The 23,623-nt window shown below is 39.9% G+C and overlaps 2 protein-coding genes across 18 annotated transcripts in view; one reads left to right on the top strand and one right to left on the bottom strand.

Moving 5' to 3' along the window:
- Positions 1 to 23,623, top strand: part of LOC118144429 (uncharacterized) — a 94,077-nt gene that overhangs the window by 64,697 nt on the left and 5,757 nt on the right. The gene's annotated exons all lie outside the window — the stretch shown is intronic.
- Positions 8,706 to 23,623, bottom strand: part of RIC8B (RIC8 guanine nucleotide exchange factor B) — a 112,959-nt gene continuing 98,041 nt past the window's right edge. For 6 of the 17 annotated variants that reach the window (XM_078337187.1, XM_078337188.1, XM_009004537.5 and 3 more), the window contains one exon: positions 8,706 to 10,086. In XM_078337187.1, coding sequence (XP_078193313.1) covers positions 9,975 to 10,086 — 112 coding nt within the window. In that variant the 3' untranslated portion in view covers positions 8,706 to 9,974. Of the gene's footprint in view, positions 10,087 to 16,016; positions 16,190 to 16,840; positions 16,980 to 20,235; positions 20,301 to 21,307; positions 21,395 to 22,698; positions 22,838 to 23,623 lie in introns of all 17 variants that reach the window. The other 11 variants (XR_013522077.1, XR_013522081.1, XR_013522079.1 and 8 more) reach the window with 9 other exon arrangements.

The raw sequence follows: 23,623 nt of genomic DNA, 5'->3' as shown, positions 1-23,623 counted from the left end.
GAGCCACCGCGCCCAGCCTTGAGTGAGTTTCTTAATCCTGAGTTCTAATTTCATTGCACTGTGGTCTGAGAGACTGTTTGTTATGATTTCCATTCTTTTGCATTTGCTGAGGGTTGTTTTACTTTCAATTATGTAGTCAGTTTTAGAATAGGTGCAATGTGTACTGAGAAGAATGTATATTCTGTTGATTTTGGGTGGAGAGTTCTGTAGATGTTTATTAAGTCTGTGAGGTCCAGGGCTGAGTTCAAGTCTTAGATATCCTTGTTAATTTTCTGTTTTGTTGATCTGTCTAATATTGAGAGTGGGGTGTTAAAGTCTCCCACTATTAATGTGTGGGAGTCTAAGTCTCTTTGTGTGTCTCTAAGAACTTGCTTTATGAATCTGGGTGCTCTTGCATTGGGTGAATATATTTTTAGGATAGTTAGCTTTTCTTGTTGCACTGATCCCTTTACTATTATGTAATGTCCTTCTTTGTCTGTTTTAATTTCTGTGGGTTTAAAGTCTGTTTTATCACATACTATGATCGCAACCCCTGCTTTTTTTTGCTTTCCATTTGCTTGGTAAATCTTCCTCCATTCCTTTATTTCGAGCTTATGTGTGTCTTTGCACATGAGGTGGATCTACTGAATACAGCACACCAATGCACCAATGAGTCTTGACTCTGTATCCAATTTGCCAGTGTGTGTCTTTTAATTGAGGCATTTAGCCTATTTACATTTAAGGTTAATATTGTTATGTGTGAATTTGGTCCTGCCATTATGATGCTAGCTGGTTATTTTGCTTGTTAGTTGATGCAGTTTCTTCTTAGCATCGATGATCTTTACAATTTGGTATTTTTTGCAGTGGCTGGTACAGTTGTTCCTTTCCATGTTTGGTGTTTCCTTCAGGAGCTCTTGTAGGACAGGCCTGGTGGTGACAAAATCTCTCAGCATTTGCTTGTCCATAAAGGATTTTATTTCTCCTTCACTTATGAAGCTTATTTTGGCTGGATATTAAATTCTGGGTTGAAAATTCTTTAAGAATGTTGAATATTGGCCCCCACTCTCTTCTGGCTTATCGGGTTTCTTCCAAGAGATCTGCTGTGAGTCTGATGGGCTTCCCTTTGTGGGTTTTTCAGACTTTCTTTCTGGCTGCTCTTAGCATTTTTTTCTTCATTTCAGCCTTGGTGAATCTGACAATTATGTGTCTTGAGGTTGTTCTTCTTGAGGAGTATCTTTGTGGTGGTCTCTGTATTTCCTGAATTTGAATGTTGGCCTGCCTTGATAGGTTGGGGAAGTTCTCCTGGATAATATCCTGAAGAGTGTTTTCCAACTTGGTTTTATTCTCCCCTTCACTTTCCAGTACACTGATCAAACATAGATTTGGTATTTTCACATCATCCCATATTTCTTAGAGACTTTGTTCATTTCTTTTCACTCTTTTTTCTCTAATCTTGTCTTCTTGCTTTATTTCATTGAGTTTATCCTTAGTCTCTGATATCCTTTCTTCTGCTTGATGAATTCAGCTATTGAAACTTGGCGTATGCTTCACAAAGTACTTGTGCTGTGTTTTTCAGCTCCATCAGGTTGTATATGTTCTTTTCTAAACTGGCTATTCTAGTTAGCATTTTGTCTAACCTTTTTTCAAGCTTCTTAGTTTCCTTGCATTGGGTTAGAACATGCTCCTTTAGTTTGGAGAAGTTTGTTATTACCCACCTTCTGAAGCCTGCTTCTGTCAATTCCTCACACTCATTATATGTCCAGTTTTGTTCCCTTGCTGGTGAGGAGCTGTGATCCCTTCGTGGAGAAGAGGCATTCTGGTTTTTGGAGTTTTCAGCCTTTTTGTGCTGTTTTATTCCCATCTTTGTGGATTTATCTACCTTTGGTCTTTGAGGTCAGTGACCTTTGGATGAGGTCTCTGAGTGGATGTCGTTTTTGATGATCTTGAAACTACTTCTTTGTGTTTGTTAGTTTTCCTTCTAACAGGCCCCTCTGCTGCAGATCTGCTGGAGTTTGCTGGAGGTCCACTCCAGACCCTGCTTGCCTGAGAATCACCAGTGGAGGCTGCAGAACAGCAAAGATTGCTGCCTGTTCCTTCCTCTGGTAGCTTCATCCCAGAAGGGTACCTACCGGATGCCAGCCAGAGCTCTTCTGTATGAGGTGTCTGTCAGCCCCTACTGGGAGGTGTCTCCCAGTCAGGACACAGTGGGGGTCAGGGAGCCACTTGAGGAAGCAGTCTGTGTCTTATCAGAGCTCAAACACTGTATTGGGAGAGCTGCTGCTCTCTTCAGAGCTGCCAATCAGGGACGTTTAGGTCTCCTGAAGCTGTTCCCACTACAGCCCCTTTCCCAGGTATTCTGTCCCAGGAAGGTGGGTTATTTATAAGTCCCTGATGGGCTGCTGCCTTTTTTCAGAGATGCCCTGCACAGCGAGGACATCTAGGGAGATAGTGCCTGCTGCTGAGCTATGTGGTGCTCCACCCAGTTTGAATTTCCCAGCAACTTTGCTTATACTCTGAAGTTGAAACCGGCTACTCAAGTCTCAGCAGTGGTGGATGCCCCTCCCCCCTCCAACCTCCAATGACCCAGATTGAACTCAGACTGCTGTGCTGGCTGCAAGAATTTCAAGCCAGTGGATCTTAGCTTGCCAGTCTTCATGGGAGTGTGACCTGCTGAGTCAGGCCACATGGCTCCCTGATTTCAGCCCCCTTTCTAGGGGAGTGAACAGTTCTGTCTTGCTGGTGTTCCAGGTGCCACTAGGGTATTTAAAAAACAACAACAACAAACCTCATGTGGCTAGCTCTGTTTCTGCTGCCCAAACAGCCACCCAGTTTTGTACTGGAAACCCAGGGCCCTGGTGGTTGTATAGGTACTGGAGGGAATCTTCTGGTCTGCAGGTTGTGAAGACCACAGGAAAAGTGCCGTATCTGGACCAGAGTACAGGAAACAGTCTTTCATGGCTTCCCTTGGCTAGGAGAGGGATTTCCCCACACTTCCCAGGTGAGGTGATGCCCCAGCCTGCTTCGGCTTACCCTCCTTGGGCTGTACCCACTGTCCAACCAGTCCCAATGAGATGAATCAGGTACCTCAGCTGGAAATGTGGAAATCACCTGCCTTGTGCATTGATCTCTCTGGGAGCTGTGCACCGGAGCAACTCCTATTTGGCCATCTTGCCCCGAAATCCTATATCTCTTCTTTTGGGTCAGTTTTCTCAGCTAGAAGAGTCCTGGCTGCCAGTGTTACAGCTGACTGGGGAAGGAGGCTGACAATCCAGAGATTCAGTGTGAGGTCTCTTATCTGAATCTCTTGTTTTCAGTAAGATAGCCCTGTCTTCTACTCTGCCTCAGTCCTGGGGTCTACAGCCTTTTGAATTAACCTCCTCAGGGAAACTCCTGGCTTATGCTGGGGAGGTGGATTAGGAGTCACCTGGTTGTGTGCATACACATGCGAGTGTGTGAGTGTGGGAGGGGGCGGTGGGAGAGTGGAATTTGCTTGTTATAAAGTCCACCCACACCCTTATTTGCAGATGTTATTGGTATCTCTGATTCCTAAGCCATTCTGGGGTTCTGCAGAGTATTTGTTTTTGTTTTTGTTTTTGAGACGGAGTTTTGCTCTTGTTACCCAGGCTGGAGTGCAATGGCGCGATCTCGGCTCACCGCAACCTCCGCCTCCTGGGTTCAGGCAATTCTCCTGCCTCAGCCTCCTGAGTAGCTGGGATTACAGGCATGTGCCACCATGCCCAGCTAATTTTTTGTATTTTTAGTAGAGACGGGGTTTCACCATGTTGACCAGGATGGTCTTGATCTCTTGAGTTCGTGATCCACCTGCCTCGGCCTCCCAAAGTGCTGGGATTACAGGCGTGAGCCACCGCGCCCGGCCGGTTCTGCAGAGTATTTCAGTGACTGCTGGTAAATGTTAATTGGCTCCCCAGAGGGGAAAGAAAAGCCCTAATTTGTAGTGTTTGCTGATTTCCATGGTGTTAACATTCCCACCACAATTGCCTTCAAGTTACTATCATGACGTTGCTGAACATGGATTTTAGAAATCCCTTTATCTCCTCCTGTGATATTATAAGACTCAGGTCTCAGCTGTGACTCAGACCCCTGTCCATTCTTTCCACAGCTTGGTTGTTCAGTTCCTCCTTTCTTTACAGAAGATACATGTTCTTCCATTACTGAGCTAGTTCAATCTGAGTTTCTGATACTTGTTACTAAGAGTTTATGTTTTTTCAAGGTTGAGAATTTCTTTTAAAAAAGCCCAAACTTTCCAGGATCTCCTTTTGCAAAATTGTGCCTTATCATGTTTTGACTGAGAAGATACTACAAATGCAGTAACAACTTGTATAAATGAGCTTTTATCATGGCAACCTATATATATATACAGTATTTGTACAGCAGGAGTACTTGCATGTCCAAGGCATTGTTTATTTGGTATATAAATGATGCTTGGTGACCACACACATTTTCAGACTCCTTGAAATAACTCTTAACTCTATTCTCCTGCTCCCAAATGGAGTTGTTGAGTTCACAGTTTCAGAGCCAATGTTTCAGATGATCTTTTCTCTGAATTCATTCACATTCCCATGAGTTAAATGAGCTTTTTCTTGCCTTTCTCCAAGATCAAAGTGTGTTTCTTTAATCTTTGAAATATTTTTGAATCCATCCCCTTTTCTACGTCTACTGCCAGTGTTCTAGTCCAGGCCCTACTTGTCCCTCCCATGTAGAGGCAACAGCTTTCTGTCTGGTCTCTTCTGTCTGTCCCTTCACCAATCCATTCTTTATGGCAGCCAGAGTGCTCTTCCTGGTGGGGTCCTTTTCATGCCTAAAAGGTTCCTGCTTATGTGTCCAGTAATGAGACATGGGATGACTATTTCCATCATACTCAATTCCTTGTGTTCTGTAAACCTTTTGCCCATGAGCTTGTGTTTGACCCAGTTCTTTTGGTAGCAATAGCATTTTTCCTGTGGATGGAAAACTCATATGTTACCTACAAAACTTTGTTATTCATTCCCGCAATCCTCCTGACCAGCATTAGCCACACCTCATCCCAGCATCCTGTGAAACTTAGCACAAACTTTGGTTATGGACTTCTCACACTGCAGGCACCTTGGGGATAGGACCTTTCAGTATGTTTGTATACCCAAGCACATTGATGAGTACCTGGGACAGTCAATGTTCAATAAATGTTAACTGAACAAATTGATATGGATTGGCGTGCTTGGGAGTATAGGTTTATCGCTGTGTATAGTTCCCAAATAGGAGCTAGATAAGAAATGTGTGAGATACGGAAATGAAGTAAAAATGTGTTGTTTTCCCAATTCTGTTTTTCTCATTTGTCTCTTCTGACATTCTTTTCTTCCAAATAAGCAAGATTTTATTGCATTTTTCTGATAGCAAAAGCAATACATTTGAAGCATAGTATTTATATGGACTCTTGCATCAGGCTTGAGTTCAAATTTTGCTACGTGTATCAAATAAAAAGCAAGTAGAAAAGGCTGTGCACTTGCACACAGTGCTTAACACCTTTATGCCTTAGTTTTCTCATCTGAAAAGTATTGGAAGCTATTATACTAGTGCTTACTTCTCAAGATCATTATGAAGTTAGATCTGCATGCTAAGTGCTTGGCACAGTAACTGCTGAACAAGTACTTGCAGCTCTTATCGTGAAGTTCAGTGCAGAAAAGATAAAGGTCTCTGAGATCTGGATATAGCTGGAGAGTAGGGCTTAGGATCTTCAGTGTGTTGCACTAAAACACAAATCTGACTCCAGAAGCCTTGGGGAACAATTTTGATGTTTTCTCTTAGAGCAGCCTTTTTCAACCGGGGTTTGTTTGGACCACAGAACACAGTAACTGGAGTGACGATCTTCTCCGTTCTCAGAATGTTACCTAACTTACACTGTTCTAGATACATGGGAGAGTTACATTCATTGTCTACAATTCAGGCCATGTAGGTTTCATGATCTCCAAACTCCTCTTTAAGAAAGGCTGCTCTGATAGTCTTTGATGTTTCTCAGACCTGATGCAGGGATTCGGCACAGTGCACAAGAGTCACACCGCTTTAAATCCTCTCTAGAAACCTCTCCCTTTCCTTAAACCTTCTCATGGTTGCTACAAATATCTCCCTTCCTCACTCATGATTTGTTCCTCAAAGTTTGTTTTTTCTCCATATTGTGCTTATCACACACTGATTCTGACTCGTGTTACCTTACTTTTCCCAAGAGTAACACAGCACTCCCTATCCCTGTGTGTCCTCCTCCACTTCTAGAATTGCAGTGAATAGTATCTCCAAGAAAACTAATGCCAATAACTAGACTAACCGCTAAGCATGGTTGACATCTCTTTTTTTTTTAATGCAGGCTTTTCTAAGTCGCCTGTTTCCCTTCAAATAACTTTCCTGGACTAAAACTATAGTTATCTGGGCGCTTATCAAGTTGTTCTGACTTGTGCTGCCAAGGCTTCTGTAAGACTGGTGCTGTATGGCAAAGCAAGTCTGCTCCTCCTGGTGCCGCCCCTAGTTCCTGCTGCTTTCCAGCGCTAATAACTCATGCTGGCTTCTAGAAAGGCAGCAGGCACCACCTTTTTTTTTTTTTTTTTTTGATGGGCGTGGTGGAAGTCATGTTGTCTTCTGTTAGAAATAATATTGGGAAGGCAACTAGCAGTGTCTGCCACAATTCATATAATGGAATATCATATAGCCATTAACTTTTGAAGAATATTTATTGACATGGGAAAATGCTCACAATATGTTAAAGAAAGCAGGATACAAATCTGTAAATACAGCATGATCCCAATCTTGTAGTAAAATAAATTATATATGCATAGAAAAAATACAGGAAGGAAATACACTAAAACATTAACAGTGATTTCAGGATGGTGGGATTTGGGGTAAATTATTTTCTGCATTTTCCAAACTTTCCACAGTGAACATATATTACTTTTATAATCAGAGGGGAAGAGGAGGTCAATACAGGTGACACCTAGTCCTGGGAGGTGGCAAGACTGATGTGGCACTAAGGGGGTGTTTAGAGTCACTTGCACTGCCTCAGTCTGTGTCCTCATTTATAAAGGAGAGATAATAACACCTGCCCTGCCTGCCTCCCAGGACTACTGGGCATCTGAAAGGGTCACAATATCTGATGATTGTTCCTCTGTAGCAGCAGCTCAAATGCTTTATTTTAGGACACATGCCTCCGTACCCTGGTTCCAAGGTCAGAAGAGTTGGGGCAGAGGGACCAGCCTGCAGCCTTGGTCCCTGGCCTATCCTAAAGGATTCCAGGTCTTGGAAATCCAGTACTGACCAAGCAAGTTTCCCACTCATACTTCCACTCCAGGTCATTTCCCTGCTTAAAAACTTCTTTAAACTAGTTCTGTTGAAATAGTTATTGCTTAAAATGGCCTGAGAATGACCACCCTCCTCACACCACTCTGTTCCCAGCATTTCAGAGCCTATGGAGGCACAGTGTGGGCCCAGGTGTGCTGTGGGGAAGAGTGGTGCTGGGAATCAGGCCACCAAAGTTGGACTCTTCCTTGCTGTGACATGGGATAACTTTCACAAGCTTTCTGGAGAGGATCTTTCATATGAGTAAGGTGAGGTTACAAGAGATAACATACATAAAAAGCCCAGGATATAGTAAGCACTTAACAGATATTAGTTCCTTCCATGTGCCAGATGAAGTCACTCTCTTCTTCTTCCCCACAAGTTGTCTCTTTTCAAAAACAAAGCTTAGTGCCCAACACAGAGAAACGCAAAATGAAACGGAACTCATTGAAAGCAGAAGAGCACAGCTACTTAGACAGGACTGTAAAAACACTTACTCTGCATAAAGAAAGCTGGTAAGATGGCATTTCATTAAACACATCTGCATGGAGGTAAGCTGACATGCATGCCAAAGCTATTTGATTATAGAACTTATAAAAATACTTTAAAAATGCATTTGTAGAATGAAATAACAAAAATACTTAAATTTTTTCTAAAGTCTTTTTCACTTAATCTAAAATTATGAATTGCCCATTTCACTTTATTTGCTGTTGGTTAAAACCTGGGTCACTCAAAATCTTTCCCTCAAATATTTTGGATGAAATTCTAACATGTATTGTCTTCTTCTTAGCCTTTTATAAAATATTCTGGATTTAACTGCTTCTTTTAAATAAACTCAGGGTTAACATTATGAGAATTAGTCTATAGGCCATACTGTTGTACACATTTTCTGGGTCAACTAGAGTATCCTTTGGTAAGTAGATAGTCCCAGATTTGCTGTCTTGAATGGTTTATTCTTCTCATCTCACAAACTAGTTTTCAGCTGGCTTTTTTCTTCTTTCAGTATGCCTGCCTTCAATCTAGCAGCCTCTTTCTTTGCCATTTTTTTTTTGGTAAGCTTCAAAGCCAGCTAACAAAACATGCTGGAATCGTATGCAAATTTCAGTACAGAGTCTAAGAGTGATAGTTTTGAAGAGCTCTCCCTAAGTTGTAAGAAACTCTGTGACATCTCTTCTGGCAGCTGAAAGGCCTTTTAAAACTCAATTCCTGATTTTTTTTTTTTTTTTTTTCCCAGAGAAATAACTTCTGGATAAATGACCTTTTCACTAACACTCCATGTACTTTACCTATCCTTAAAAAGGCTATTATAAGTGAGAGAATGGATGTAAAAGCACTTTAAAAAAGCATAAACTGTGAAGTAGCATTGTTTAGCCCATGGATCTATAAAGAAACACACACAGATGGCTAAATTGAATCAACCCCAATGTTTTATTTAAAATTTTAAAAGGCAGTGGTTAAGCACATTATGTCTATATGTATATATATGTATGTATATACACATGTACATACATACATATATATACAGGAAACCAACCCCTTTTCAACTTTAGCCACTGATCAGCTAGGCCCACTGTCTATTGCATGATTCAGTTTCTACTTCTTCATAGGACCAATTCTAAAAGTAAAAATAAACGGCCTTTATCAGTTTAACAGTAATTAATTGTGTTTCTTTTTTTAAATAAATAAAGTTACTATTAAACTGATCACATATGGTAGAAAGGTAGAATACACACACACACCAGCACACACACAATCCCCAATTTAAAACATGATGTATGAATGACCTATATGTACAAATGGGTGCTTCTGACTCCCCCACCCCAAGCAGAGGCCACGAAAGAACTCCCATTACTGAGGGAGTCTCCATTCTTTCTGCTGGGATGGCGGATGTGTGTGTTCCTGGCACCCTGGGTGAAACCTCAGAATGCACACTCCCCATGCACTGATACAGATGATGGTTCAGTTCTACGGTACTAGTGTTCAGGTACATTAGGGAATAAATAGGCATTTGTAGCTGCCTGAGAACTAAACCATCATTTATAACTTTTTATAGGGAGAGAAATGTATTCTGAAGTTTTAGCTAAGTGACATACAAACTTTCAGAATATAATCAGTTTGTAAGTCTGAGGCTGTGTGTGTGTTTCTATATATTTATACAAAATTGATATGAAGAATGGGGCTAGGTTTATGGAGCAGCTGCTAGGCTTCCATTGAGTCAGTTCTGATCTAAGAAGTCACTTGCCTGGGGCCTTTATTTACCAGCTCATTCTGCTTCTCACGTGCCTCTGGCTGCTGGAGAGATTGAGAAGGGGCCACTCACACAAGTGAGGGGAAGGACATGGCTAAATCTTCTGCTAAGAATCTTGGCAAAAAGAATTGCAAGATTCAATCAGGGCCGCATTATAAAATAAAATCCTTCAGCTCCATCCTGATGAAATGGAATTTTTCTTCTGCTTCTAGCCCCTGTAACTCAGTCTAACTGCAGCTCTGTATAAATGCCTCAATATCGCAAAAAACACAGGGTCACCTCTTAAATATGCTGGATTCTCAATGAGTAAACCAGTTAATGTGTTTCTAGCCAAAGCAAGGGCATAAATGTTTTAGAGAAAAAGATTCCCCTGGAGCTACAGAGAAAAGATGCTGACAAAGCAATATTGAGAGTTGAGCAGGTGATGCTTTTAGTCTGTGTCAGAGCTGGTCTCTTCGATGACAGAGTACTGGTTGAGTGCTTCCTCCAAAGGCGTTATTGTCCCATCAGGTTTTAGTCCCATTGGTTTAAGCAACTCCTCTCTAGAAAAAGAGATAAAAGAGAGAGAGGAAAAAAAGTATTCACCAGCATCACACACACACCCCTCCCCCCCCACCCAAATCCACATCCTTTTAAAAAGAAAAGTCTTTAAAAACCAAAGTATTTTCCCTTGAGCTCTCTCTGTGTGTTTGTAACAGGAAAGATGAAAGGGGCATGGAAAGAAAAAGAGGGAGATAAAAGGCTTCATTCACACAGGCCAAACCTACTAAGCCAATTAAAAGTATGAAAAGTCAAGGTCTAAATGGGCTCAGGACAAGGAGCAGGTCTCTTCTGTTTTGAATAATTAACTTTTTTTTTTCCTTTTGTGGATTGGTTTTGTTTTAGAGAAGTTGAAGCTGCCAAAATTTCACCTGCCCCAGTGGTTGGAGCATACAATTAAATGGCTGATTTGATATGCACACACTTCATTCAATGGAATAAATCTGTCGTTTTGATTTTGCCTCTATCTCTAGTGATACTAAGTACTTGTCGATTCATTTCACATTAGTTGGGCTTCCCCAACTCTCTCCCCGACTTTTCTTTCCTTCTTTCTCTTTCACTCTTTTCTTTCCTCCTCCTCCTCTTTAAAAAACACCACTGCTTTTGTTTGTGGCAGTTTAATTATGGGATTGACAGCCATTTTAATCTCTTCAAAGCTTCCCAACGGCAGCTTTTCAGCTAATCCAATTATATCTACTCCACAAGTTACAGCCTCATCTAAAGATGATTAATTATTGATTAAGCCAATCAAAAAGCATTAGGAAAGATTTATTTAATCTTTTCATAGGCTCTTATTTATTACATGGAGATTATGGTGAATGTACCTGTTGAGTTGCTAACTTCAGTCCTCCCATCTCTAAAGAGGTCAGCAGTGCATTTAAGAGTGGTCTTAAAGAGCCCCATGAACTGCTTAAAACTTATTTATCACAGAAATGGGCATTACCCGCCCCCCCCCCCAAAAAAAACATGTCCATAACCAAAAATCCACATGGCAGCAGCTATAATGTTGGTGGGATTTGAATGGAAGGGAAATGACCCCCTCCTCACAGTTGTCCCTTAGGCCAGCAGAAAGAAGGCTCCCTCCTGGGAAGGTGCAGCCACACAGTAGTGTAATGGTGTTACAGACACAGTGAAACCTCCTGGGGAGGAGTGAGAACAGCTCAGTGGTCAATGGATAAGCCAACAGGAGCCTAATGAAGAGCTCTGACTAGCTCCAGTAGACTACTTTGAAGTGTCTGAAAATTTTGTTTGGGAAATGTGAATGTCTGTCAGGCTAAGTAAGTTGAGGCTCCTGAACATTATGAGGGAGGAAATATGTTTCCCAATCCAAGAAATGGGGTCAGAATCATAGAACTTTAAGTTGGAAGGGGTCTTAGAGATCATTTAGTCCAACCCCCTTTTTAATAAAGGAGACTGAATGACTCACCCAAGGTCACTTATCTAGTGGCAGAGCTGGACCTGGGGCATGGGTCTCCTGAATCCTAGTCCAGTGATCTTTGCAGCCCACCACATCTGGATTATTGCCTTAACTGCATTGGAGGAGCACACTGAGTTCATGTCTTCAACATCTGTTCAATTACTATGTGACAAGAACTATGTCATATAATAAGAAGAAAAGGAAGATGGGGTATACCTGCTGCCTTTGAGGAACAGGCAAAACAAAACTATAAAAAAATCATTTAGAGCATAATGGTGTAAATGCTGTCAGAGAATTATGAACAAAGAACTGTGGCAGCCCCTGAGATGAAGTACTGACCAAGCTGCCTGGGGGAGGCAATGCCAAGTGGGGGAATCGGTAGCTGGTCCTTCACTAAGCAGAGGGCACAGAGCATTTCAGACAAAGGAGACTGTAAAGAGCTCTGAATGGCCCCACTGACTTGTGTGATTCTGTAGACCTTTTTGGATTGTGTCAGCTCATCTTTCCATCTCTGTGCTCTCATGAAGCTGGGAAAGGGCCCAGTGTTTGGGGAATTGTGAGGTTCGATGAAGGAGGGGCAGGAGGTAAGGCTGCGAGGGTAGTTTGGGATGCAGTAGTAAAAAATGTCCTAAATGCCAAAATAAGGAGCTTAGATTTTACCCTGTAAAGAGTGTTTGATTAGGATTGTTTTATAAGAAAGTACCTCTGTAACAGCATGACAGACACATGGGAATTGGTGGCAGATGGACAAGTCATTAGGGGTCATGATAATAGTATGTGGGAAAGGAGACAGAGCTGGATGAAATCTGAGGTTGTGGGAAGAAAAGGCAACATTTCTGAGGTAGATGTCATGACTCACTGGTAGGACAAGGGATTGGTGAAGAAGAGTAGTAAGTAGAGAGTTCCTGTTGTTCCAGCTCTGATGACCAAGTGGATGGTGATTCTATTCACTGGGGCCAGGACATAGGAGATGGAGATTTGGTGGGAAGATGCTCACATATTTTAGGACCTGAAGAACTTGAGGTACCTACATGACAACCAGGTTGAAATGTTCAGTGGACAGCTAGAAACAATCTGTTTCCATTAAAACTTCTCTCTAGCGCTGACATAATTACATATCTGTATTTTAAATTCCTAGTTCTGATTGTGCTAAAGGACTTTGTGATATTGGATACTACATATTAACAACTGATGCAAAAGGAGAAGAGGGGAGAACCTGCTAGGAATGAAACACTGAGGGCACAACAAAGTATGGGGTAGGGACAGGTAAAAGTAGGATTGGCAGATGGGACCAGAGAGAGTCTATTGAGTGGTAAATTGCTGAGTGGATATACCATCACTCCTGAGACTAACACTATTTGCATCTCTTTGATAAAAAGATGATTCTGGGGCTAGCTACTAACTTGTATGAAGTATCTAGCACTTTCTCATCTAAACCCAGGAGGAACATTTTCAAATAAGTCTATCAGCTTTATCCCTGCTCCCTAATCCAATTACGGAAACAATTAAAAATATTAGTTTTATGGCCAAATTAGGATTTCACTGTGGAACAATGGGCCCCATATTTTAATTCTTTCTTGTAAACTATTTTTAAGCATTTACTTTCTGGGTGCTTTGTATCAACTCTCATTAAAACGGAAGCTCCTCTGAAGGTATGAATTTTATTTTCCACGTGGCTCTATGCAATGCCTGGGCTCACTGACACTTCTGTAGGACAAGCGTCAGTGAAAACTGGCCAGACAGTCATGAACTGTGCAAATGAATTAAGGCCGCAATGTGATGTCATGGAAAGAAACAAAAGATCTGGAGTCAGGAAGTCTGTTTGAAGTCCTGATTCTCCTCCACTTACCAGCTGGTGTGATCTTGGGCAAGCCTCTGAGTCTCAGTTTCCCTACCAGTAAAATGGGGGTCATGAGAATCCTGGCTGTACCTACTGACTAGTGAAGATGTAAGGAGTAATAGTAGGAGGAGGAGGAGGAGGAATAATAATAATGTAGACCAAAGAGTTGTGAACTGTGAAGAACAAATATTTGTTGCTATTATCGTGATATAGTGAGAAGCACATATAGGTTTTGGAGTCGATGGACCTGTGCTCTAATTCTGGATCCACCAGTCACTAGCTGTAAGACCATGAACTCAATGAATTCCATTTTCCTTATCTGTAGAATTAGGACAGGAACACATACTTCACACTAAGTTGTGATGAGGGCAAAAGGCTATAATACATACAAAGTGTGTAGTATAACATTAGGCTAGAATGTAACTAGAACCCACAAATTGCAGTTCCTGTCCTTAGGTGCTTACAGAAGGTTTTCCCATGCTAGTCAGGAATTAAGTGGGGTAAGAATATGCAGAGGTAAGTAAAAGACATGGTCCCTGTCCTCAAGAAGCTTTTAGTCAGTTCAGAAGATAAAACACACACACATTAAACAATATTGAAAGAATTACAGAACAGCAGATCAACAAGCTTGAGATGATTAACAGGCAGAGCCCTGCTTTCCTTAAGCTTGAAAATTCGTCAGTACACCCTTATTGTATTTGAAATTGGTTTAAAGGAGATTTCTTGTCCTGTCTGGGAGTAGGGGAGGATCATTTGCAGATGTGTGACTGTTTGTTCTTATGGACCCAAGGCTTCTTTCTCATACCCTATCCTAACTTTACTAATCTTCTTCCTCTGTCCTTCAACTAGCAGCCCACAAATAGCAAAATGAAAAATTTGATACAGAGACTCACTCCTAAAAGGCTTGGTAAATGACCTGGTTATATTGGACTGTTTCATTTACAATCTCGGACTATTTCATATGCAATCTGTTGTATCTAGATCAGCATGATGTGGACAGAATGGGAAGCTTTAATGAACACCACAGAACTATTCCTTCACCAGTCATATGGGCTATGCACATGTGGGAGGAACACAGGAGGAGACAGGGACGCTGAGCACAGGCTCCTTGCAGTAGGTAGACTCGGGCCAGACTGTAATGGCAGTGATGGACATGGATTTACAGGGAGAAAGGCATCCCAGAAGCAGAAGAATTAGTCAAGCAGAGGCACAGAAGCAAGAGTTAGTTGTGGTGCAGGGACTGGCAAGCAGGCTGGCTCAGCTGAGGTAAAGGAAAAAAAAAAAACTCAAAAGAGATATGAGGTATAAAAGAGGATTTGAATGGAGACCTTGAATCCCAGGCTGACAAATCTGGACTTGAGTACAAAGGTATTCTTGTTTTCAATTTCAAGAGCACCACCCGCCACGCCCCACTTCTAAGGATATTTAAAGTAACTGTCATCACAAAGTCTGAAAGCTATGAAATACCACTGCTCTGATATTTTAAAGAGAATGTCTATGCTTGAATTATTCAATTTTCATATCCCTATGTGTCTAGCACAGTGCCTTGCAGATAGCAGATCCTCAATCAGTCTTTGTGAATGAAATTTAGTTGTGCTTGATATCTTTCATTTTCCTGAAGAGAAAATGTATGGTGTCTAATGGGACTCCTAATGACTAGACCATGAAGAGAAAAGCTAAATCTCTGGGTAAAGCTCCATTTTCATCCCCAAGATTTACAGGGTTAGAAACAGGATTGACATTCCACAGGAAATTCTGTAGAATGCTTTCCAGAGATTTCTTGTTCTCTACTAGACTGTGAGCAACTTGAGGGCAGAGTCCATGTCTTAGGCTGTGATTTGTCAGTATCTAGGACAGAACACAGCACACAGCAGGTGTTCAGTAAATGTGGCACAAATGGAGAATGGTAGAGACCATTCATTAGGAATCATGCTCATATTATTTTAACTGTAATTATTTCCCTGATGAATTAATATCATCAGGCATTCTGACATTTCAGCAGAAGTCAAGCCCCCTTTTCACCATACAGCCTGGAATTCCCAACCACTAACTGGTATAGATGGGCTTCTTCCATATGGGGCATCAGAAGATCTAGATTCTGGTCTCAGATGTTCCACTAACTTGCTAGGTGTCCTTGGGCAGGTCACTTGCCTCTCTGGGCTGGAGTCTCCCATCTATAAAGTGAGTGGTTGGACAAGATGATCCCCAATATTCTATACTAATTTCAAGACTCTAAGTGTTGAGCTATGAAATAATTTTGATCTATTTTAAAAGCTGCTAGGTTTGTAAAGATACTCAAACTCATTATTACTAAGCCTTTGTTTCTAATGCAGATATTCTAAACTTAAGAGTAAAACACAGCATCCTACTAAATTGTCACAGACATACACCAAGACCACAAACCCTTTCTGCAAGACTACCAGCATATGATTAAAATGATTACAGAGGGGAACCAAAGCAACGGCAAATGCTACAAAAAAGGATCCAAATCAATCATGGCCCTCAATAAGCAGGCCATTGCATAAAGAGTTACTGGTCCTAAATTCTGAAGGTCCTATCTGAAAAGGATGGCTATGTGTCAGATATACGTATATCACGGTAAAAGGGAGATACTGTATATTGAAATGTGTATCAGGATTAAGATATTCACATAGCAACAACTCCTTCATACTTACCTTCAATGCTACACACAGGCCTTAACACAAGTTAAGACTGCCCTCGTATCAAAAAGTACAGTGATGTCTACTGGATAAAGAGCCCATTCTAGGCACTGTGACAGTATCATGGCGGGCTTCTCATCTGATCAGGCATCTGGCCAGGGAAGAGATAAGCCTCCAAGAATGTTCAACTGGAACGAAACATCATTTAGAAATTTGATCTTACTAAACGATAAGGAACCATAATCTATAAGGGCTTGGCCAGGCAAGAGGACACAGATAAAGCACGTCCAAGAAACAAAACCCTATTTTGCCCCAGCCTAACCCTTGGGACTGCTAATGGAAACCAAAAAAATACTTTCTTAAAGATCTAGGGATGGGAGATTATGAAATTTACATCATATTCAAAATATTCTGGTCTGGTTTTTTTTTTCCAGATATATTTTAACATTTTCCTGAGCCACCATTTCCCTCAAAGTATGGTATACTCTGGGATGCCTGGGCTCTTAGAACTTCTCAGAACCTTAGAGAAGGTCCCACTTTTTAGGGCTTCTGGTTCCTATATGACTTTCCCCCAAAAATGACAGTGCAATATTGGGGTTGGGTTCAGATAACATACCCAATCGCACATTATAGAATAGGTCAGACATGTATGTGTATAAAACACCTTACTTGACCTGAAAGCAAGAGAATACTCTTGCCCACAGCACATGGTTTTGTGCAGTACAAACAAAACATTCAATTCAAGTGTACTTGTTGAAAAACAGGACATAATTAAGCAGTTGGTAAAATGCATTCTTGTTTCCCACTTGCAGATCTCCCAAGAGTCCCTTCGAATTTACCTATACGAGTTTCAGCTTCCCGCTTGCCACTTAGCTTGATAACGACTCAAAAATCATTCCCTTGTTTTCAAGGGCTCTTCTTTCTTGTCTGCTCTGTGTACTACAGGGCAGTATTGACACATGGAATTAATGACAGGGTCTGTAATGAAACAACAGTCATGCAAACACCAGTCTGCTCTTTTGATAAAACAGCATGTTAGAGACCTATTCACCTCCCTCTAATTGAGTACTGCATAATAGTTCTGATCCTTTTATGTAACATATTTTGTTCTATGATTAGAAAAGAAGAAAAGGGGGGGAAACATATGAGGCATTGCTTCCTTCAGTCACCCCCTGATTAATTCTCTGTTTTTAATGAGGGCAGCTGCTATTTAGGCAGGTTCTGTTACATACTTGTTTTGTTGACTTCTGTACAATGTATAACAAAACCCAAGACAGGATAATTGGGAACCATTTCTTAGGCACAGGATTCCTGCTCTTAATGTAAGGTTGGCTTGGAAAAAAGAATCCTGACATTTTAAATTAGCCATTTCATATTTAATTCCTTTTCACATTTGAAAGATGGGATGAGAAATTAGTATATAAATAAAGCATTTTAATTAACATAGAGCTTTTCAAAAAATGCCTGTTAGAATGGAGCCTGTGATAGCCCTGAGAAGGAAGCTCTGTAGTTCTTTGTTAAAAATCTAAAGTTTGGGAGTGTATCTTGTATCAAGATTTTAGCATTACTGGAATAGTTCATAATCCACTGAAGTATAACGGGTTTCTCAATAACTTGTGATATTCTTATAAATGTTTTCACCTTTTTCTCACAGAAATAATATAACCTTTGGACTGGTTAACATGTTCAGTTAGATACTGTGAAAGTGTCCTTTGGACTTTAACTCTGATCCTTCATCTTTCATCTAATGACTGCCTAGTGCTGACTGGTTATACTGATCTTTCACTAAGCCACTAACTCGGTAGGAATGAGTAGTATGGCAGCTTTTCCATAGCAAATTTGAGGTCTAGGCTACATCTTTCAAAGACGATTCTGAGATCCTACCCTCAGCCCTCATCATTGTGCTTCGGGATTGGGTACAACTGGGAAAGTAAATATGCCACCTAAAAATACTGTTACCCGAGACAAATGGATATGGCATACTGTCCCCACATTACCATGTCTTTCCACTTTGTAAAGGTAATTGGTAATTGTCTAAACCAGGGATGTCCAGTCTTTTGGCTTTCCTGGGCTACATTGGAAGAAGAAGAATTGCCTTGGGCCACACATAAAATACACTTAATACTAATGAGATCTGATAAGCTTTAAAAAATGCAAAAACATTTCATAATGTTTTAAGAAAGTTAATTAATTTGTGTTGGGTGGCATTCAAAGGCATCTTGGGCTGCAGGCTGAACAAGCTTGGTAAACAGTCCCATACAGAAGCCTTTTATAAGTTAGGTTTTATTAATGTAATCACATGTGTAAGGATTTGTCAGAAAAGCCATAATCATTCTCTTTTTAAAACAATTTAAAAACTTTGTATTAACACAGAATCATAGAAATTTTACTTGTTTCTTTCATAAAGCTTTGTTTTGTTTTTTAAAACATAAGCTATTTAGGATTTGACCTGATACTTGTAAAGAGCTCAACTATGGAATGAAAAAGCGCTAATGCAGGTCCTCGAAATCTTGTTCTCTTCTAAGGTAAATATGCTTACTATCTCTTTTGTGCTTTTCATTTATTTAAAATTTAGAATGTCTTACTTAAAAATAATTAGACTGACAACTTTTGAGAGCTGTTGGTAATTTTCACAATAGCATGAAAGCTGTAGTCTCAAGACTGATAACTGAACTTGGATTAGTCACTTAATCTTTGGTGCATTTAATCCTTAAAAAAATACCTCTGACCCTACATAATTTACAGGGCTATTTTAATAATCAATGGGGATAACATATATGGAAAAATTTTTTAAACCTTAAAGCACTATATAAATATTAGTCTTTTATCATTGTTCTCATTTCTGTTAGATCACATGCAAGGTTTCTAAAACTCTGCTACCCACCTCACAGTAACATGGTTAAGAAAATACAGAGAAAGAGATAAGGTATAGCACTGAAAGAATAAAGTTCAGTTTTATCTCTAAGTGGTTTTAAAAATTATTTCTTGATAATTTATTTACATAATTTTTCTACTCTGTTGTCCAAATTAACAAATATTAATAAGAGGTGGGCATGCCCACTGACACTGTTGAATAAAGTAGTAGAAACAAGTTCTTAATGCTCTTCCCAATTATGAAGACTTAAAGAATGAGGAGAACTAAGAGCAGTCAGTGGAGATGATTCTTATTTGATATTCCTCTGCTAGTCAAAAGCCATTTCAGACAGTACGTTAACCAAGAGCTCAAAATAGTTATTCCCACTACAGATCCAAAGAACAATGATTACAATTAGGCAATATAAAGGTAGCCTTATATCCTACTTAAAGGTATCTAGCCACTGGAAAGGTCCTCTATAACCTAAGGATAGACAATATCAAGCTTCTCAAATTAATCCTCCCCTGACCTTAAGGATATAATAAACTTAGCTGGATCCAAGTCCTCTTAGTTCAGCTTCCAAGCAATCTTATAGTGTATTTCAATGAGGTATAACAGCACTGTCTAATAGAAATGTAATGTAAGCCACAATGTAAGCCAAATATATGTACTCTTAAATGTTCTAGTAGCCACATTGAAAAATAGGTCAAATTAATTTTAATATTTTATTTAACCCAATGTAGCAAAAATATTATTTCCATATGTAATCCATATTAAACAATTAATGAGATATTTTACATTTTTTGTGCTGAGTATTTTACACTGATAGGGCATCCCGTTTTGGAATAACCACATTTTAAGTGCTCAATAGTCATATATAGCTAGTGGTTACCGTACTGGACAGGGTAGATCTACAGAATTTTCTGATGAAAACAGGATCTTTATATTTTCATAACAGATCTTACAATGCTCTAAAAATTAGATCATGTTTGTGAAATGTGCCTGAAAAGCATTTCCTTCACTAACTTTATCACAAAGGGAGGTATAATCACAGTTGATATTTTTGTGAGGAGAGTAAAATAACTTATTTATAAGAAAACACTATGTTATTTTTCAGTTATAAACTATCTGTCTCAGCCTTAGTAAGTTTAAAATTAATCTTTTGATTAAAGGGAACTAATCCCATATCTGTACCTGCATTTATTATAAAAGTCATGTTCTAAATAGTACATGGTGACTGGCAAAAAAAGAAAACAAAACACTTATTGGCTAAGGAGTAAGAAAAGGAAGAAATGGTAGAACAATTATCTTTCATTTATATAAATATAAATTTTAAAACAGATTTTGATGGCAGCATATATAAGCAAAAAGGCAATGTACCTTGTTAGACAGTGATGGGGTAAGGATGAGCAGAGGATTAACCAGCTCTGGTTCCAATTTAGAAACTAAAAAGGATTAGGGAAAAAAAACTGTAATTTGAAATATTATTTCCCTCTGTTAGTTTAAGCTTAAGCCAATCAATGCTCTCTCCCCTTTCCTAGAGGAGGCACCACTTTTATATACAAATTGTGTGCTATAGCTAAGGCAAATGAAAATGTATTAGCCACAGTGGACTTGCTTTAACCACACAATTCCCATTCAACTCTCCTGCTAGAGTTGCAGGGGCTTATTTTTTCTGAAGTCAGGGAAGGAAAGAGGAGGTGAAGAGGCAGGCAAATTTCATCTGTTTGTCCATCTCTACCCTCATATTAAACATGTCAAAGGAGGCTTTCTATCATTTCATGCCTCAGGGCTTAATGTTTATGTTTGATTAACATTACAGTTATTGTATATTAAAGGAATTATGGACACCAATATTTAAATAAGCCAGTCACGGCCCAAAGTACTTTATGGAATTCCTTTCTAGCCTTGAATTTTATGACATCTGGCTAAGAAATGGAACTGACAAATATACAAAGTCTTAAACCATGTTGGTATTTTAAAGCAAAAATCTGACCTTCAAATTTGGGGATCAGCTATTTTCATCGTTTTATCATCACATACTGTGGAAATCACAGGGTACAAGGCACTGTACTAGCTAGACATGATGGGATTTATAGGGTTCAGATTCTTTTCAAACTCTTTAGACCTCCAGGTGCACCGCCAATCCCCTTATCTACTGTCACAAATATAATCTTTACACTAAAAAAAAAAAAATCACTTGGAAAACTCTTAAGTCAGCTGGTATTCAATAGGAAGAAAGTATCTGAGCACTAATCTCTCCAGTCTCTTTGAAAATCCAGGTAAGAGAAAGCTGCTAAAGTGGTGAGCTCCTTGAGGCAGTGGCTATGTCCAGCATGGAGGCAAGATAGAAGTGTAATTTTAACTTTTACATTGGTGGTTTTACAATTTTGGTAGTGAATAACCTCTATACCCTACACCAGGCTTAGTAACAGTATTTGGCATGACCAACCTTAGTCATCATCACTTTGGTAAGTGCTTTGGCACGGGCCACTGTTGCTAACCACCATCCTGGTGCAGGTCCTTCACATCTGCTCTCCTATGGATGGAAAAAAGGAAGTGTCTAGTGTCCATTCATTGGCCACATCACCTCCAACCCTAACCTTTACTCACATGCCTTTCAATTCAGGTGCAGGAGAACACAATTTCATTTTTGAGAAGGAAAGTTAATCAGACAAAGCTATGGTACACTCTTAGCACAATAAAGACTTGGTTGAATGCAGAACATCCAAGAGGAAAAGGGAGGGAACTAACCAATAGTACAATGCCGACAGGGTGATTAGGAAGTGTTCTGGCAAACACTTATTGTAACAGAGAGACACAGTAGCACAGTGGACAGAGCAAAGGTCTTGAGTTCTGGAAAATGAAGGCCTAGTCTCATTTTTTTTTAAATGAAGGTAGAAAGAGAATGTATGTGAAACGGTTTTATAAACTGTTAAAAGGAAATGAATTATCAGTCATTAGCTTGGAAATGCTGTGGGCAATTCTTTAGTACTTGCTTCCCCCAATGAGAAATCTGATAACATACTATATCAATCAAATAATGATAAAACAACCTGAGCTATTTAGAAGAAGTAAGTAGTATGTGACTATCCAAGACTTATTAACAAGATTAAATTTCTCTCTACCTGGAATGAATGGTCATTTTTCTATTAAATACCTCAAAATTCCAGGATCAGCACAAATGCTGGCTTTCCTGTGAAACAGTCCCTGACTCATCCATACAGAATGAACTAATCCTTTTCCTGGGTGCTTACAGTTCAACATAGACCTCATTTTGTCATTATTTCCTTCTACTTTGTGTTCTAGATTAGATTACAGTCATTTCTTCCACTAGAATGTGAGTTTTCCAAAGGCAGAGACTGTCACATTCGCCTCTGAATCTTCCTCAGCTTCCTAGCACAATGCCTTGCACAGAGTAGCTGCTTAGTCAATGTTCCCTGAATTGTACTGAGTTCAGTCTGTTTTGGCTTTATGGCATCCTTTTTTACCTCAAAAAAAAGTGAAAAGAGAGAAGAAACTTAAGACTAATGAGGAATACAGCACAAAAGACATGTAAGATGCATAAAGAATGGCTTCATTCTTTGCATTACTGCTTTGGAATGCCCACTGCTGATCTTTATACAGTTTTGTCATTGATTGTATTTAGTGAGAGCAAATGTTAGAAAGCACACGAAGGCAGACAAATGTAAAACACCCATCACACGTCATGCAAAAATTCTGTATGATTTAGAACTATTCTCAAGGTTGCCTTTTGCTTCAACTTTAATGGCAAAATTGGTACCATCAAAGCCAACATAAGACATATTTGCTCTGCTTTACACATGCAAAAATCAGTGTCACCTTCAGCTGGGCATCTGCTGGGTATTTCCAGATAAGTAGGCATCTTCTTTGAGGCATAGTTTAAATCAGGTGGAAGCTTGGTTATTTCAGACTTGACGTTTGTACATTTGTTGACAGCTTCTAGAATATGTGGATTCCCCTGAGAGTAAAAGGAGAAGGACCTAGCACCTTTGTTTTCTGTGCCTGTGATAGAGATGCCTTATGAAATGGCAGTGTCTCTATTAGTAAACCAAGTATGTGAATTCTATTGTGTAGTCTTAGGCAGTTATTTCCCCTATCTCCCATTTTCCTATCTTGGAGTTTACTCATCCAGGGTAGATGGACCAGTTAAGTAGTATTTGTGTTAACCTTTAAAAACTCACGTTGTTGGTCAGAATGTAAAATTTATGCAACTGGTTTACTGTCCTAACACTCTAATATGTTCTACTCAGGTCCTTGCTGATACTTCCTGTCAGGTTTCTACCAGACCCACTCTGTTGGTACTTTTTTTTTTTTTTTTTTTGGAGACCGAGTTTCACTCGTTTGCCCAGGCTGGAGTGTAATGACGCAATCTTGGCTCACCACAATCTTTGCCTCCTGGGTTCAAGCGATTCTCTTGCCTCAGCCTCCTGAGTAGCTGGGATTACAGGCATGCACCACCACAGCTGGGTAATTTTGTATTTTTAGTAGAGACGGGGTTTCTCTATGTTGATCAGGTTAGTCTCAAACTCCTGACTTCAGGTGATCCACCTGTCTTGGCCTCCCAAAGTGCTGAGATTACAGGCATGAGCCACTGTGCCCGGCCCAACTCTGTTGGTTCTTAACCTGTTGTTCTTATATCACTGTGTTTCATTAGCTACATCAGCTCCTTCTGAAAGCAGCCAAGCACACATTTTTATATATTCATTTCAAACTTATTCTGCCTCCTATAGGTTTGCTCTATCAA

The sequence above is a fragment of the Callithrix jacchus genome, chromosome 9 (assembly GCF_049354715.1).
Source record: "Callithrix jacchus isolate 240 chromosome 9, calJac240_pri, whole genome shotgun sequence".
NCBI lineage: Eukaryota > Metazoa > Chordata > Mammalia > Primates > Cebidae > Callithrix > Callithrix jacchus.
This window is presented reverse-complemented; position numbering and strand designations above follow the sequence as displayed.